The sequence below is a fragment of the Epinephelus fuscoguttatus genome, linkage group LG6 (assembly GCF_011397635.1).
Source record: "Epinephelus fuscoguttatus linkage group LG6, E.fuscoguttatus.final_Chr_v1".
NCBI lineage: Eukaryota > Metazoa > Chordata > Actinopteri > Perciformes > Serranidae > Epinephelus > Epinephelus fuscoguttatus.
Window position 1 is genome coordinate 30,733,528 of NC_064757.1, and position 18,903 is coordinate 30,752,430.

Below are 18,903 nucleotides of genomic sequence, written 5' to 3' on the forward strand. Positions count from 1 at the left end.
GTATTGTGCTGTATCTGCAATGACTGTAAACCATGATTTGCCCATTTGCCAACCTGCTATGTGGTCTCAGACATCCTCCCCCACCAACCACCACCATCATGTTTTTTTGCAATGACAATAGAGAAATGTTTAAGCTGTTGTTCCTCATACAGAAAGCTATTTACAGTGCTGAATCAATATCTGCTGCCATTGTTGCTGTTCTGTTTACAAGAACGCTTTCTGTTTCTCAGAATGTAAACACAACTACTTCTGTTTGTGCTTCTCTCTCTCTCTATATATATATATACAGTATATACAGTCACATAACAATAAAGGCTTGCAGTGTCCTCAGCGCCTATGGCAACATGTGACAACGGTCTCCTGCCAGACCCAAACTGGGGTTGTTGTTGTGGTTACACGATATGAATCCAGAGAGCCACTGGGCCGCCAGGATGGCTCACTACAGGGATATCTAGATACTCAACAATAATCAAGCTGTTGGAAGCAGTGAGGAAAGTCAGAATCAGAGACATTAGACAGGAGATGAAGTATAAAGAGAGCCACAGTCCAAGAGAGAATCTCCTCAGCAAAGACATAAAGAAGGCACAGGAAGAACAAGAAAATCACTGAATTACAGAGGGAGAGGCAGAGGAAAATAGAGGTTTAAAAGCGACGTGTACAGTATATTCTATTTAAATGGCACCTGACTAAGGAAAAAAAAGTGCCTGGAAATAGCCCGGTGCTTTCACATTGTTTGTTCACACCTCCCACACTTCCTAGATGGAGGGTGCAAACACTGAAAGGAGACAAATCGTATTAAGCACCTAAAAACTGCCGAACCCTGAATTGGAATGACTCGAGCTGGCAGTTTATCCGTGGGCAGAGGGAGCTCTGCCTCTGCGGACTATTTATCCAAGGCTTACTGTTTACAAGACTTTCAGCTCAACCCTCAAGCCTTTTAACTCTTGAATTTAGGCCATGCCCACACCATGAGGATACATCTGAAAATTCTCTAAACATGTAAAGCAGGTTTTTGGCATACTGGCTAACGTATTCTAGTCGTTTTCTAAAAGCTTGCTGTCTTCACTGAAACATTAAAAAATGTTTAATATCTTAAAAATGTTCCTCTGCCATCAGCACATGTACTTGAGTAGATATATAATAATAATAATCTAATAACATGTCATCTACAGGTATAAGATGCTGAAATATTATGCTTTTTATGACATTTTCAAGATATTTTTAACTAAATTTAAGAGTGATTTGGGGAAAAATCATCTTTATCTTATTCAAGCATTGCAGACAAGTAAAAATGTAAGTGTTATATAAGTGGTCTCCTGCAGAGGTAGGTTTTATGTAGAAATATGGTTATAAGAATGAGTTAGTTTCAGCTACATTTTGCAAACGGGTAAGTGCAAGTATAAAGTAAAAAGACAGTTTAAGGTTTAAAGATTTGTAACATCAGAAATCTGAACGCGGAAGAGCTTGAGTCATTCTGACAAGAAGAAATTAAGATGGATAAATGAAAATATGTTTGTGGCAATGAAGACCTTAAAAATTAAAATCTAAGACTAATGACTTCTCAGACCTAATATTTATAAAACTGAATTTAAAGATTAAAGATTAAAGTTCCACTGACTGTCACACACTTGAGTGTGTGAAATTTGTTCTGACCCATCCCCCGAGGGAGCGGTGAGCAACAGTGGTGCCGCGCTCGGGAATCATGTGGTGATCTAACCCCCCAGTTCCAGCCCCTGATGCTGAGTGCCAAGCAGGGAGGCAATGGGTCCCATTTTTATAGTCTTTGGTATGACCCGGCCGGGGATCGAATCCACGGGGCGAACACTCTTACTAGGCCACTGAGCTGGTAATAAGACATTTTAAAGAGAGTTCGGATTTTTTAAGTAAGGTGGTATCAGCTCTTTATAGCTGATAAAAGGTAATAAACTGCTAACTCATAAATATGACTAACCTTTTCATCTTTGTCTAAGCTAAGCAATGTACTGCTGTGGATGGAGATTAGCAACAAAACGTATTTTAACCAACTTAAAAAAATCCCACCAAAAAAAAAAAAAATCAACATCAGTACGATTAAAATAGTAAAGTAAAAAAGATTTTTTGTAGCAGTCCTTTGAGCAGCGGGACAGAATGAATCTGCTGCTGAATGTGCTTTTGTATGAGTCCAGTGTTTTATGGAGGGGATGGGTGGCATTGTCCATAATCTTGTGAAATTTTGACAGTACTCTGTCAGACACCACCTCCTCCACAGTGCACAGATTCAGACCAACAACAGACTGGGCCTTCTTTATTATTTTATTCAGTCTATTTCCATCTTTCTTCTTTAAACCTGTACCCCCAACACACTCCAGCAAAGAACAGAGTGCTAGCCACAACCGATTGTTAAAACGTTGAGCATTTTACTGCCTACATGAGAAGACCTCAGCCTCCTCAAGAGGTACAGCCGGCTCAGGCCCTTTTTGTAGACAGCCTCTGTGTTTGCTGACCACTCCAATCTGCTGTCCAGTACAACACCCAGATACTTGTATCTGTCCACAATCTCCATGTCGCTCCCATTTATGTGGACTGGAGAAGATGGGGACTTATTCCTCCTATAGTCCACCACCATCTCCTTTGTTTAAGCCACACTGAGCTGCAGCTTGTTTTCCTTATTCCACCGAACAAAGCTGTCGATCAGGCCCCTGTACTCCTCATCATGTCCACCCTCCACACACAACAATGGCCGTGTCATCGGAACATTTCTGGATGTGACATGAGTATGTTGTAACTGAAGTCTGATTTGTAGGTCATAGTAGGTCTTGGTAGGTGTAGGTCTTGTGTAAGTTTGTTTGTGTTATTGTGTGACTTGCGGTGAATCCGAACCAACCGTTGGAGGCAGCGATAGACCAGCAGCTCCTGTGTTCAGCAATGTTAAATCACTGGTTTTCTTAATGGAGTCTGGCTTTGAGAGACTGACATAACCGCTACATCTTCCAGTTATAAATCACTGTCTGACATTACGGTAAAGTAGTGAAAATATTCTAAATATAGTGTACACTGGTATTGATTTTTTTGGGAGGGACCTTTTTTAGGTGGCTAAAATACGTTTTGTTGCTGACCCCTTCATAGCAGTGGATTACTTGGCTTCCATGTCAGACTCCAGCCTGCTTCTCCAAACTGGGGGCGTGCCGACTGCTGTATGTAATGCACTGTCTGTGAATAAGTACCCCATACAACCCCACTTCAACAGATCTGAACAATCCCTTTAAGACTTTTTAAGGACCTGCAGACACCCTGAATGAATTATTAAAGAAAGAGGCATAGGTAACAGAAGGTTAAGTTGACAAATTCAGTTAAAATGAGGCCAGTCTTATCCCATTTATCCGCCCTGGAGAGACAAAGATGAATAGCCACACTTATGAGTCGCCAGTAAGTGTTTTGTTTTACCAGTTTATCACCTTTTATCAATCAAAAAGAGCTGCAGTGCGCTGCAGTGAAAAACTAGCCCCATTTTCACCTATTTACTGATCTAACATTATCAAACATTTTCTAAAATTCATCCCCGGGTCTCTTATGAACCCAAAATAAATCTTCATGTTTAAGAGCCTCTAAATCAGGAAGCTTGACGCTGCAGAGCCAGAGAGAACGGAGACACTCAACAGCTCCAGCGCCAAGATAAACAAGCCAAGGAACACAAGCCGTGTGTGAGCCATAACAAGATGATTATGGTGGTGGCAGCTAGTTACCGTCGCCTGATATGGAGAAAGAGGAAAGGTGCCATGTCATGTACAAGCCTCTGGTGCCAAGCTCATAAACTCTGTCTATTATCCAACAGAGCTGGGAAATGATGTTCTAACTGAAGAACAGCCGCCACAGGAGAGCTGTATTGGCGTAGTATTAAACTCAGCGTTGCATGATGTGAACTAATACTGGAGACGCCTATTTCGCATTCTGGCCTATATTAGTGATGAACAAGTTTTACAAATCAAAGCTCAACTTTCTTCCTCAAACGTCACATTTACCTCTGAATCTGCTTACTACGACGTGGAAGCCTTTGAAAAAAAGAGCTGTGTCAAACCTTAATCTTCTAAATGTGTGTGGGGTGGCTTAAATAAGAACCGCAGCTAGCCAACATCTTTTAGTGTGAGCCTCGACTAACCACCAGTGTGCCAGGTTCTAGGATAAGTGGCACTCAACCCCTTCAGCCCAGGGCTCCATTTTGAAACAGTATGCATTTTAATGTATTAGGCTGGCACAAGGTTGGAGTGGGGGTCATGGGCAACCGAGCTGTGTGTGGGTTTGTATCTATGTGCGTGTGTGTAAAAGAGAGCAGGAGTGCTCGCACAAGACGAGTAACGGTTGCTATTCACAACTGTAAGGCCTGTTTTTATCCGCTATGTGGCAGAGCTTGGAGATTGCCAAGGCAGCCAGCCTGTGCCCCCATGGTATGTAGACACTGTCGCTCCCATACACAAGGAGAGAGGGGGGGAGGACTAAAATGTGTGTGTGAGAAAGAGAGATAAAGAGGGAGAGTTGGGAGAGTTTACAGTACGGCTCTCAGGAGACGTCAGCTGCCCCTCCAATAAAGCGAAAACATTTCATCGCTAACTGAAAACACAAAGCCAGACATAAATATGGTGTCATCAACAAACACTGTAGTTATGATAACAGACAATGATGTTTTCCATTTCTTTGCTGTGCTTTTCTCTTCACGCCAAAATAAAAAGTCAGTTTACTGAGCAGTGTGGTTGGAAAACTGAGATGAAGTCATCTGGTCTAATTTGTCATCTCATTTACTTTTATCAGATATTGATTTGAATCATAACTTTACACATTTTCAAGACTTAAGGTTCTTGTACAGCTGCTCGTCTTAAGTTTGATTCCTTTCATTAAATTAAAAAAAAGTGGTTTGTTAAAAGTTATGTTTATATTCCTCACAAATCTCAACACACATTTCAGCTGTGTACACACAAGTACAATATTTGGCGGCTAAGTCTCATTTTACACTCATAGCTGCAACCAGAATTGTATTTTTAAGCTTCGAGACTTTTTTCTTCACTTTCACATGTGTAACAAACATATTGAAAGGTCTCAGTATCACTTAGGGCTGAGCAATATATCTATACTGTATTAATACTGTGATATGTGACTATATATAGCTTTACGTTCTAAGATCTAATTCTAACTCTAATTCCCAGCGTCTTAAATTTTGGATATTGTCATATTAGTGTGGCAGTGGCAGTGTCCACCAAAGCGTTTATTTTTTTTTTTTACCTGAGGCCATTCTTTGCAATAGAAGCGCCATATATTTAAGCTTCGCTACAAATGGCAGCAGTGTGATGAGGTGCCGAGCGTCTGTTCTGCGCTAAGCACTCCCATTTGGAATTTGTTTTCTGAGCACAGCGACTTTGGGTAAAGCGCTGTGCTCATCACTATCACTTTTTACCTAGCCATTCAGAACAATGGAGGAAGGACGGGACAAGCTGTCACAACTTGAATGCACAAGTGCTGAATAGGGCTGCCACTAATGATTATTTTCATTGTCGACTAATCTGTCGATTATTTCTTCGATTAGTCGACTAATCATTTCATCGAAAAATGTGTTAAAATGTTGAAAAATACCGGTCTGTCTCGCCCAAACATCAAAATTACATCATCTAATGTCTTGTTTCATACTCACGCCAAAGGGTTTTAGTTCACTGTTACAGGAGAGTGTGTAAAGCTGCCAATATCTGAACGTAAGAAGCTGTAGTAAGAGTATTTTGGGGTACTTTTATAGTACTTTTCTATGAAAAATGACTCAAACCGATTAGTCAACTACTAAAATAGTCACCGATTATTTTAATAGTCGATTAGTCATCGATTAGTCAACTAATCGTGGCAGCCCTAGTGCTGAACAACAAAACCAAGGAGGACAAATGTGTTAATATACTGTACATGTACTTGTGTAAGTTTCCTCTCATGAACCCAAATACACCAGCAGGTCCATCCTCTCTCCAAATGTGCTTCAGCTCTCTCTCATCCAGAGCAAGCACTCTACCTTGTGCCAACATATTTACCTCCGCGGATATTCCATATCATAGCAACCAGATGCAGCCAAAGCGTCTCAGCTGAAAAACCCTGTGCCTTCAAAGCGCTCGCAAATGCTCCCCACTGGGCATTTCCTAAGTTTTCAGCTTAGAAAAAAAGCTTTGGTGGACACGGGCCTAAGTGTTGCGTTGTTGTGTGTTACAGGCTGCATTACAGTAAAGTGATGTAATTATCTGAACTTACCAGATTGTTGTAGTTTTGCCTTCACCCACATAGTCATTATATCCACATTAATGATGATTATTTACAACAATTCACAATAATGACATTGAGGTATTTTATCAAAAATATTGTTATATTTGACATTCTCCATATCACCTAGCCCTACGAGTGCTGCCAAACTCAGGTGCCCGATACTCAGTTCTGTGCCTGAATGCTTCCTGTTCACTGAGGACTGAAACTGCCATAAGATATTAGAAGACACTGTAACATATTGAAAGGTATTAGTGCTTAAACTCAGGTGTCCGCATTACTATTGAAAGCTTTGAAGTGATGCCCAGCCCTACAACCATGTGGCCAGTGCACCAAACACATGCCACTCTGAACCTCAAGACTATTTTTCTAAAGCAGTACTTTTCCTCTCAGTAAACAGTCAAACACCAGCGTAACATCAAAGAGGTAGGGTGTTCAGTAAGACACTGGTGACAATTTGTTGATGCAGGCGGAGGAAGCACTCTGTGCCCTATCATTGCATGGCGGATGACAACAGTGCCAGGCACCAACCCACTCATTATAATCATTATTTCAAGGAAGGGAAGAAGCCTAAAGCTCATATCCTTTCATTGCCATTATATCCTGTCACAGCGCGATGAGAGCACACAAAGACAACTGTTGTCAACATGAAATGCAGCACAATTCAGAAAACAAAAGAATGCTATAATAATCGAAACCACATGAATAGATACCTGTTCCTGATGTAATAACATTCAGCATTATTACAAATATTTGGCATTTCAATTCAAAAGAAAAACTGCATTTTTACCCTGTGTATGCCTATCAGCCAACTTTCACTGAAATGAATGGATGTGATTTGGCTCTGTGCTTCTGCAATCAGTGCGTCTTGTTTAAACTGAAATAGATTTCTCACCCCAGCATAGTTCAGCCAAGAGGCAGAGCAGCCTCTCTAAAATAAACTCCAACAAAAAACCAAAATGAAGAAAGAAAGAAAGAAGAAAACACACATGCATGCACATCTAAAAATCTCAGTCTTAAGCACTCTTTTAACATCGCTTACGGCTATGGCAAAATTGCACCGCATTATCAGGGGATTAATGATTACTTCACAAACGGGGTACGAAACAAAACAGGCTGAATAACCAGAGAGAAATAAAAGCTGATCACAGGAGTGGGAGATGTGAGAATAAAAGAGGGATGTTAAATCAATGAGATTTAAATGGGAGTTGCAGTTGGATTTGCGGGGTTGATGGCTTCCCTATCTGGGTGTCAAGCATGTACCGTGGGTGTGCTAAACAACATCCAAACATCCCCAAATCCCCCAGGCGCCTTTAGACAGGCAAAAGAATCTGAGAAAGGGACTGGCTGAGGAAAACAGGAGTGGAGGTTAGGGGAGTTGTGGGGAAGGGGGTTGGAAGAGGGAGATATAGAGAGTGTGTAATAGGGAGAGAGAATCAATGGGTACCCCCGGAGAAAATAAAAGCCATGACATCATCGTATGGCAAGGAGCAAGGAGCCCAGTGGCGAGGAGTAGGGGGGGAGAGAGGGAGCAGGGAGAGCACCCACAGTCACCCATTCTGCCTCTCGGGGCCCATCCTCTGGAATGGATAAGAGCCGAACAATGCGCTCTCAATGAATGGGATCCCAAATCCCACAGGAGAAAAACAAATCACCAGTGGGAAAGGGGGAGGGCGAGGGAGAGAGATGGAGAAAGAGACAGAGGGAGATGGAAAGAGAAAGGGAGACCCTTAAAAAGATGTGCACACAAAGCAACAAAGCATCTGGGGACATGTAGAGCAAGGCAAGTAGAGATTGAGACAAAGCTGCCTTTGTCCCTCCTGGCTGGTGGGTGGCTTGGTGCGAAGGATTTGAACGTGGTAGCATTTACATGAGAGCTCTCCAATATATTGATTGGGCCATGTAATCCCTCGGATGATCAATGAAAAGGTTGGATCAACTCCGGGTTTGTTGTTTGTTGGGTTGACATGACGAGCACGTGGGAGGCAGGAACCGGGCTTTACGTCAGGGGAGCTTTGAGTTGTGTTCAAAGTTTGGCCTTCTGCTCGCAATGCCAGTTTGACGAAGACACGTGAGGCAGAGAGGGATGTTCGGGGAGCCTCTGATCACAGCACCTCCCCGCAGAAGTCAAAATAGGATGTTTAATTGCATTCCTCATCACACAGTGTTAATAAATAAAGTCACAGCCTTCACTGGGAGGGCTCAATCTGTGTGCGCGAGTGTGTACATGCCTGTGTGTTTCCATACAAGTGTGTGCGCTCTCAAACAAAGAGCTTCCGTTCCTCCGTGATTACAGCACTGGTGCTGTAAGCCAGAACAGAGAAAAATAAATTAGAATCACAAGAAGAAAAGTCTTTCATGTCTGATGCTTTGATAACAAAAACAAGCAGGTTCCCACAAACTAGAATAAGTTGGCTTATAATTTGGAGCTAGCTGGGGACAACTTGACACAAAAATTTCAAACAACGAACGGAAGATTCACTCATGAATAAGTCACAAATAAAAGGAAAGAAAGGAAGAGTTGCGTTATGATATGACATTTATTTTTGGGATCAATAGGAAAGGAAGATGCTGCGAAAGAAGCCGCGTTGAGGTAGAATAATGTATAAGAGTCAGAGGAGCCGATAGACTCTGATCTGGCAGAAATATGATCTTTCTGACAATTCGAAGCGCTTGTGTATGAATGAGCACAATTAACAGCAGGGTTTCTGTGATGCTTACAGACACTGCTCCTATGAGAAATCTGAAACAGATAGATACAGCTGGAGCTATTATTCAAGTCCCACATTTGACTCAAAGCATTCTGAGTTACTGCTTTGGCATCATATCCATCAAGAACAGCGGGAGAATAAAACACTCTCTTCTTTCAGGAGGCTACAAGAAACGGATAGTTGACAAACTACAGTTTTGTGTTTCAATATATTGATTTGTTTGTACAATGTGGCATTTAACAAAGAACTGTGCGCAGTAAGGATGCAGGAAAGTTTACTTTTTAATTTCATTTTTATTGAAAAAGTAGATACGGTGAAAAAGGCAGACCAGACATTGACCGGAAGTCTCAGAGTCAAAAATCATTGCCTGAAAGTGGACCAAACACTGCATCTTTATGAGCTCAGAGGTGCTGAAGCTGACCTTGACCTCTGACCTCCATGTAAAGGGTTGCATTAGCCAAAATACACGGGGCACAGGTGCAAGGCCTTGCATAAGCAGAGTGGGGCTTTTTACCTGCTACACAGACTCCGTCTTTATAGCGTCTGGTTGCTGCCAGCTTCACTTTATGTGTATTGAGTTTTGCCAAGTGATAATGCAATTGTTTATGCACGGTTTGGAAGTGTGTGCTAAATTAACTTGTACTTAATGAATTAACCCAATCATTTTAACAACAGGATACACTGATTTGACTGATTTATTTTAATATGAAATGTAAAAACACACACAGGGTTGCTCTGCTGCTTTGCATTGCCTCTGATACAATGAGGTATTCATCCTTATCATTTTGAAACTGACTGTGCTAATTTTTTTACATAGTTGCGTGTAGTTTTTATCGTGTGGCCGCGGAACTGTGCATGGAGAAAAATTAAATAGACCAGTCATGTAAAAATAATGTTGAGCAGTGCAAGTGTTGCTTCTGTGGTCAGTGTGGCAGTAGATGCGCTCTGCTGTGGCATGCTTCAGCAGACGGGTCCTATTTATCTCGGCCAAAAGGCTGCAACTAACCTTTTGACAATTTTTTTAACAATAAATAAATCAATTAGCCCACAAAATGTGAGAAACTGTGTAATATGCCCAAAATAAGGTCTTTAAATTGCATTTTTGTCTAGCTGACAGACTAAAGCGACAATTTGAGCCTGCTTCTGATCGATTTTTGAGCCTCAAAACTCATTTTAAATTGGCAAAATTGGCCAAATTTCAGCTTCATTGACCGTCGTTTGCCATGCACTATACAGTGGCCCGATCATGGCCCAATCAGCTGTTTGGGACTGGCCGTTGGACATTTGGATAATTTTTGTAACATGTCATATATTTGCATCGGCCATCGTCAGGTTCTCACACACTTGAAGCAGAGCCACAGGTTGATTCCCCAAGGTCAGTGCCTTTTTTCTCATTCAATTAATCAAAGAATGTTGACCCAGCTAGTATATTGGTGCTGCTAACTTGCTAATTTGTGTGTGTGTGACAGAGCGAGCACTAAAGAGAAAGACCAAGAAAGGGGGAATTTAAAGTTGGACTGACTGACTGACTGAGGAATAGACTTTTAAGCTCTTTTCAGGACCTCTGTCTCTACATTATTGTGAAGCGTACATTCACTAGACAACAAACTTCTATTTTCCCCAGAGTTTTCAAATTAATCTTTATTGACAATTGTCAATAGCCAGAAAGGTCTGCAGGGGCTGACGGACTGTTTTACTATCTATTTTAGACATGCAGTCTGATCACTCAGGTCGTGGTTTGATAATCGGACCCTACAGTGTGAGCAGATAAATTATGAGCTTTGGTTTTACATCGCAGACAATTTACTCATACAGTGGGAGTTCAAATTAAACAACATTCCTAAAACAGGCTCAAATCATACACGTAGGCCTGGCTTAAAACCCAACATATTCAATTTGAAAGGATACACAACAGGCAGAAACAGTGAATCCTCACATTTGGGATGAGTACAAGTACTAGACGACTGGAAATGAAACAACTTTTTGGGTGTTATTATTTTAATCAAAATGCCAAAAAAGTCTACAAAGTCATTCCCAAGTTCATTATCAGCTATCAACTTTTGCGTCCTATCAAGTAAATTGGGGACTCACGCTCAGGGAGAAAGCTGTCCTTGCTCACAAATTTTGATTGAATGTTCGAGGGCCAAGAAAAATCTGTTTGGGATTTTGTCTTGAAGCTGCATTTAGTTCATTTTTCCCTTTTGCGGTTTGGAACTCAAAAGAGCTTTGCTTTATCAATTCTCATCAAGTCTGTCTGAAGATACCAGCTGAACATATCCTTTGAAGTCTGAGCCAGCATGTGGAAGCTACATTAGCTCACTAGCTCCTACCCCATGCCTTTGCGGCCTAGCGTGTCCACAATAAATATTGAAATCGGCGACGGCTGCCTTGCAAGTGGATGTTCTGTATTATAAATGTCACCCTACTCTACCCTGCTGGTCGAGGGAGCAGTGGTTTATTCTAATGCCACAGGACAGAGACACTGAGAGGAGAGAGAGACACTATGACTGGCAACGGGTTTCAACTCTCAGGCTCATCAAATAGGCATCAGTGTCTACTTGCATGTTTATAAATAAAAAAGAAGATGGATACTGTGGAAAATAGAGGACTAAAATGACAGAGGAACACAAAAGGAAAAAACAGAGAAGCTCTGGTTCACCATACGCTCCGGGTGCCTCCAGCTCATCGGCCTTTTATATACAGCATATGCTACAGAACGTGAAGGGTTCCAGATAGTCAACAAGTTAAAAGAGAAGAACAGAAACGTTTTTCTGCACCTTATTTTTTGGGGCATGTTTGCTTTTTTTTAAATACTTCATAGCTCTGCCTCTTCAAGCCTCCAAAAGCTCCTCACATTAATCACTTTGATTAAGGTACTCACAGCTCAACATGACTTGGGAAGGACTCAGCCAGACACTTCTCTGTTCTTGGCTGAGATGGACAGCATAGTGCTGCAGCATGTGTCCTTCAAGATACTTTAAGGCATTCATTTTTAAGGATCCTATTATACTGCTGTACTGTTTGTATTGGTACTTGTTGATAAAGAAACATTTTGGGGCACCTGGTGGCTTAGTGGGTAGAGTAGGCATCCCATATATACAAAGGCAATGTCCTTGCCGCAGTGTCCATGGGTTCAATTTCAGCCTCTGGCCCTTTGCTGTATGTCATCCCTTCTCTCCCCTTCATGCTTATACTATAATACCAAAAAACAACAACATTTTCCAAAAAGTTTCATTTGCTTCATCCATGTTTGTAAACCTGTTTTTTTAGATGAATAAGGTCCTATTTATTGCAGTTTTTGTGACATAATTTGCCTGGGTCTAGACCTTGCAAGACCTGGTTAGAATAGGCTAACAAAGCCTATCTGAGCCACAGGCCAAACTAACTCTGTTGTCAAACTGTTGTCAAGCATTGGTCAAGCTGTGCGCCGAAACCAATGAGGCATAATAACAACAATTGCGAGCACTGTAGACGAGATAAATGCTGCTATCGAGGCTGCTCCATATTGACATCTTCTCAATATTACCCAACAACATAGATCATTTAACCTCCCTAGTGATTAGTTAGTAAAAATCGAATCCCCCTCCCTCTTGGAAATCAATTACAGTGGAGGCAATGTCAAACTGAAGATGGAAACGGAGTGTACCTAATGAGTTGACAATTTTGTCTGATATTAGACAAGGACATACTAACAGCTTGTGACAATTCTTCTTATCATATATAAATTGCAGACCAACATACATGCTCATAATAATGGGCTCCAAATCCGAGACTACACCCGACAAGCACTAAAAAAAAACCTGGTTATAGGTATGCTTCTACGTGTCATTTACAAACAAAACAGGTTGATGACTCCTTTTGCAGCGTATCAAAATATAGCCCCCGGTACCTTCCTCTACGTGATACAAGATACCCGTCTGTTGCATATTTCTAGAACAAAGTAGCTCTTCATGACAGCACCCACATCCGTATCTCTGTCTTGATTTGCCAATGCTACGCAGCAATTTAAAACAACAATGCCAGACTGTGCTAGCTGCTTCAAGTACGACTAAGAATATGATATTCACTTATTAAAAGCCTCCTCGTGCTCTCTCCATCAGACATTAAATTTGTTCTTTTCTGCCTGTCATACACTATACCTGGAGCTTGCACACATTAATGGTGCAACTGAATGTATTATTAATGCTTCGCTGCTGATTCTGTGGCCAATTTTTTTGAGATATGACTAATGGTGCTTATGCTTAGCTCGATCATATATTTAATGTTTCATTCAAAATGTCCCTTTTATTATTTTAGCTACTATTTGCCTACTTGTTCTCCATATCTTCTGTATTTTATAACGTTCAATAAAAAGCTGATCATAAAAACATAATGAGTGTCTTAAATGCACATTCACTGCATTGCTTATTCATCCCAGAATGTTGCCTTGCTCACTGTGTAGCTTAATCAGAAATATGTAAGAGTTGGGACGACTTAAACTTTCACCACTCAGGTTGGTTCAATCCCACTGCAGGGAATTGTGGTGTATGTGTTTCTTGGCGATTTTTACCGCAGCAGAAAACATCTGAACCTACAAAACCGATAATTTTGCCTCAGTTTTTATCTCTTGCGTAATCCTCCTGCGTCATATTCTGAGGTCTCTTTTACCTCAGCCAGAGAGCATAAGCAGCAGCACAGATATAAAGTGAGGGATTAACTACACAACAACTTCAAATTTTGTCTAAAGGAGGTGTGTATGTGTGACACACTCCGGCAGCTGAGAGAGGACGGCTCACAAGTACCAGGTAGCAGGCAGAAAGCCACTGGTGTTTTTACCTGCTTCTGTTCAAGCACAGCTTTATCCCACAAAGACCAAACCTCTGCAGAGAACACACTCAGAATTAAAATGGGCAGATTTTGTACTTCTGTTTTCTTGGTCCGCGCAGTTGGAAAAAAACTAAATCTGGTTATCTACAGTTTGGATAGCGTGCTTAGCAGAAACCTTTTTAAAACACAGATTCTTGCTGGGGGTTTTTTGATGTGGGTTGATGAATGGGGAAATCTGCACACCATTAATAACAACAGCTGTAGCTGCCTGAGGTAAAGAGACATCCCATATACACTACTATTATTACCACCGCTATACAGCCCTTAATCCACACTTCACATGAGCACAATGAATCGCGAAGGAAATTTACACAACTTTGCTTCATGTTTCATCTCTGCTGTCGCCTCGCAATCCTTCCCTTCATCCTCTCCCACTGTCATCCTCTTGTTTTCCTCATCCTCTTTCCTCTACTCATCGTCCTTCCTGTCACCTTCCCCTGCATCCTCGTCTTCTTCCTTCTATCCCGCGCTCTGATCCTGTTTCTTTTCTAACTTTTTTTCCCCCTTCTGACAGCAGATCACTTAAGTCCTTTTCTGTCTCAGCTGCTTCTCCTTTGGGATAACAAACAAGCTATGCAACAGGTCCCACATCATACCGACAATGAAAGAGGCCATTTCCATCCATCCTTTCCAGGATATACTATGAGTTTTGCAAGATTGAAGGGTAGGTGTGAGAATTTGCCTGTGCACTGAAATGCTTCTTCAGTACGGTTTTCATATAGGTAACTTTCCACTGAAGCCGATACAAATTCAGTTAAGGGAAACGGCAGCTCCCCTGGGTGATGTGCTACACTGACTGCCGCACAACAGCAGCAACAGTGATTTATAATTTCAATATACGCTGTTGGTCCACACACTGTGGAGGCAGAGGGAGGGGATGTTATGAAAGAAATCCCCCAGACAGTAAATATTTCAGTGAATAAATATCCTAAAAAGAAGTCCAAACATGTCATCTAACATCTCCTCCACTGTACTGTAGATATACTGTATGTCACATATTGTTGGGTGACGGAGATGTGAAGCTCTCTGGCAGTCATCCTCCTCCTCCTCCTCCTCCTCCTCCTCCTCGGGGAGAGTGTTAATGAAGCAGGAGGCTAGTCAGATGGGAGAGTCTCTGACTCTCCACTTGGGTTCCAGGCAATCAATAATATACAGACGGCCACCCTCGCCTTTCTCTCCTTCTCTTTCATTTTCTTTCCTTTATCTATTTTATCTTCATTATTTTACTCCCTACTGTATGTGCGTTTGTATGCGTTTTCGCCTCCTCTCTCTCTTGCCTATATCACCCCTCCTCCCCTCCCCTGACCCCGGTCACCTTTAATCCTCTAATTTCTCCTGTTTGCATTTGGTTTCGTCTTCCCCTCTCTTTTGCAGTTAGCAGCGTGGATGTTATAAAACTGCCTTGTAATTAGTGTGACACTTGCAGCTGCATTTCACTTTTATTCGCAACTAATTTACTTCTCAGTCATCGCAGTGTTTTGACATTCCAGAAGTTGCACTGTGCAATTCTCAGAGAGTTTGGAAGAAAACAAACTTACTGTCAGGAAACTCTAATCTGAAAACACTGATGGAAATCTAAAAAAAAAAAAAAATAAAAATAAAAATATTGTGCACACTCAAACTGCCTTAATACAAAGTTAAACGAGGTATCCTTTCCATCTCTCAGATACTTTACTGCCCCTGAGGGACGTGGTCCAACCTGTGAGGCAACAGTGCCCCCTGCAGCTCACAGGAGGACGTGCACCACAGTAACATTCAGTGAAGTTGATCCGTCTACACTTTTAACCAGCCTTCTTTCAGCCCCCCAGCTATCTCCTCCCACAAGGGGAATTGTGTAAGTGGATTTAAATAAATTAATGCTTCTGCTAGCCTAGGGAAAACACAGCAGAAAATAGTCCAAAACAAAAAAAATTCAAACTGCTGTCGCATTCACAAAGATAAAGAAGAACATATATTTTTTCTAGCTCACGCCTATAGGCCCTCGTTTAAGACTGCAGCAATTTGAATATGTCATGCCTAATTCCACGTTTAGGCTGAGCCGGCATTCTCTAGGGACTGAATACAAAGCAGCGTGCAAGAAAGACACTTGACTAGTCAGCTGGAACAACACTATCCAGGCTGGGGGGATAATCAGTCCCACCATTTTGAGACCAAATCTGCTCTAAAAGAAACCAGTCATAACTAAGATTTCCAGTATCCGTGCCATCAAACAGCAGTCCCATCTGAGCAGCATCAACAAAATATATTCCAAATGCTTGTCAGAGCATCAACAGCACTTGATTAATCTTATCGCACCGAGTATGTGGGCATATGTGAGGCTGTTAGAAGAATCAAAACATTAAGTCGAGATAAAAGATTTCCATCAAATCGCAAACTTCAAAGGCTGGAAATCATTTAATGTGAAAAAGAAACAGTCTATTGAGTTTTCACTGCTTTTGCTACCGCAACAGAGCGATCCTTCTCTCAGAGGGAAAGAAAGAAATGAGGGAGGGAGGCTCATGAGGTCTTGGCTATTAGAGTAACTACATAGCATTAGCTAATTGGGATCCAAACAATCTCTACTGAATACAAATGAATGGGAACAGGGAAGCACTACAGAGGAAAATCTAAAGTCAGAACCTTATTTGTATCATGTTCCTCAGTGTTTTCCTTTATACATGCAAATATTTAGGGCAAGGCCACATTAGGATGCAGCACCACATTCCTTAATGCAATGCTTTGTTTTAAACTGACACTAATATATATGCATAGATTAAGTATCAAGAATATAAATAAGGAAAACATAATCATCCCTAATGACCTCAATAAGGCAGACATCTCACACATATGGTAAACAAGCCTGGATACTGTGCACAAATGGATACAGTTCAGTTATAATGCAGCCCTTCAATAAATGCACACACTGTCCAATTCCAGCTACAAAGAAAGTCTCTCAAGAGAACAAAGACACCCTGGAGGTTTCAGATAACAAGCTCCCTGATCTCTGGTCTTTACACTACAGTTACTCTGGAGCCAGATGTACGTCTACCTCTGGGTCAGGACACACACCAGTGGGATTACCATCTATTAGCGAAGAAAGAGGGACAGATTGGAGATGCTTCTCATTTGGCATAAACACAGAACGGGTCTCTGATTAGGGTGGATAAGAAGGGTTTTTAAGTAGTTTGTGTGAATGGTAAGAAAAGCAGAGCAAGAACAATAATGACAGGCGAGTACACTGTATGTGCATACACTGTATATGTGTGTGTAGGTGTGTGTGTGTGTGTGTTTTCACACCTCAGAGCCTTCATTGTGAAGTCCCAGTTGGAGGACAGCACTGGGGGACTTCAGTCTGGCTTGGCTGGACTGGGCCATCTGCAGGTTTAACTGCCAGCCAACATACTCCAGCTGCAACATACAAACAGAGACAGTCTTTCTTTAGAATATACTATGCAGGAATGTATAGACTCATATAGAAATAACCCCTCTCAGTCTTACGACCCACTCTCAGTGTGTGGCAGAGTGTTTATCTGCAGAGACTCTGCCCTCTGCCTGTAGTTTCTTATTTTCTGTGCTCAGGATGTTTATGGGTGTGTATCCTCACAGTGCTCAGGTGAGGTCGGGGCTTTATAAAAAGGTAGCAACCAGGTGCCAGACCATAAGCAGCTGGAATCAACAATCCTGTACCATATACCTTTAATATGAGCTGGTTATTGTGAGTCACCACAATGCACGTCATTATTTTCCACCTGTTTTGACTGATTATCAGCCTGTTGAACTTTTTTGATTGTACTTTTACGGCCAACACAGAATACATTTTGAAAAAGTAATGTGTCGAATCAGGAAACTGCATTGATACGATATAAGAAAGAACATTTTAGAGACTGTTCAAAGACATCTTGTTGACAGTGTTTTAACTTTTAATATGTGTACATAGCGTGGGCACCTGGGGGCTAAGAACAAAATAAAAACTGTCCAGAATTACAAACATTGCCAGTAAAATTATTACGACAGAGCAGAAACTACTGGGATGTTTACACAAAGCGCAGGTGAAACAAAAGGCCAGACAAATTATGTCTGATCCTGTTTATCAGGTTTTTAAAGAATTTATAAACCTGCCCTCAGGAAGATGTTATAGAGCCGCCGCTGCAGCAGGCGAGAACATTTACAAAAACTGTTTTCATACCAAATGCCAATGCTTCACTAAATTCGCTAAATTTACTGCTGCTTGTGCTGTGCATGGTGTGTTAATTACTGAACGTAATGGGATTCTACTATGCTGTGCTATAACCAACCTGTGTGTGGATAATAAAGATTAGTATTATTATAATTATATTGATGTAGTTGTAATAAAGCCTCGGAGCTTCCATTTAATAAATGCCTTAGACACATTTTTAAAGACTTCACAAAAAACTTTAAGGTGGCACTTTCCTGAGAAAAATAACAGTGGAAGCCGAATTTTCGCAGTGTATATCTATGAGTATACTGATTATATTTTATTAGTCCCTTTTCCTCACTATGTTCTTACTATTTGACATCAATTTGTGCTATATTAATCAAGTTAATCATAGTGTAACTATCATAAATTAAAATGTGCAAATACAAAACACTCCCAATCTAACTGTTAAACATAATTTTAACTTTATGTCCTTTTCTTCCATAAGCTAGTGACACTATATTGTTTTTATTCTTTGGCTGCATCTTACCTATAGTTTCACTATCATATAATCCACTGATCATTTTTGCGATTAATCGATTGTTTGGTCTATGACAGAATTGCAATGAATAGTCAATTAATCAATTAGTCAATTGAAATAAAATTAATCGCCACTATTTTAATAATCAAATAATCATTCTTTCATCATTTTTTAAGCAAAAACATTTGCTGGTTTGAGCTTCTTAAATGTGAGAATGCTGCTTTTCTTTGACAGTTATGATAGTAGATAAAGAGTCTTTGGGTTTTGGGCGACTGGCTGGACAAAAGAAGCCAATTTAAGATGTCATTTTGGGATTCTGGGAAGTTGTGATGAGCATTTTTCAGAATTATTTGACATTTTATAGAATAAATGATTTATCTGGGCGGCATGGT

The 18,903-nt window shown here is 41.0% G+C and overlaps 1 protein-coding gene across 1 annotated transcript in view; it reads right to left on the reverse strand.

Moving 5' to 3' along the window:
* The window catches only part of commd10 (COMM domain containing 10), a 77,495-nt gene that overhangs the window by 49,857 nt on the left and 8,735 nt on the right, over nt 1–18,903 (reverse strand). Inside the window, exon 5 of the mRNA XM_049579680.1 lies at nt 17,112–17,222. Coding sequence (XP_049435637.1) covers nt 17,112–17,222 — 111 coding nt within the window. The remainder of the gene's footprint in view (nt 1–17,111; nt 17,223–18,903) is intronic.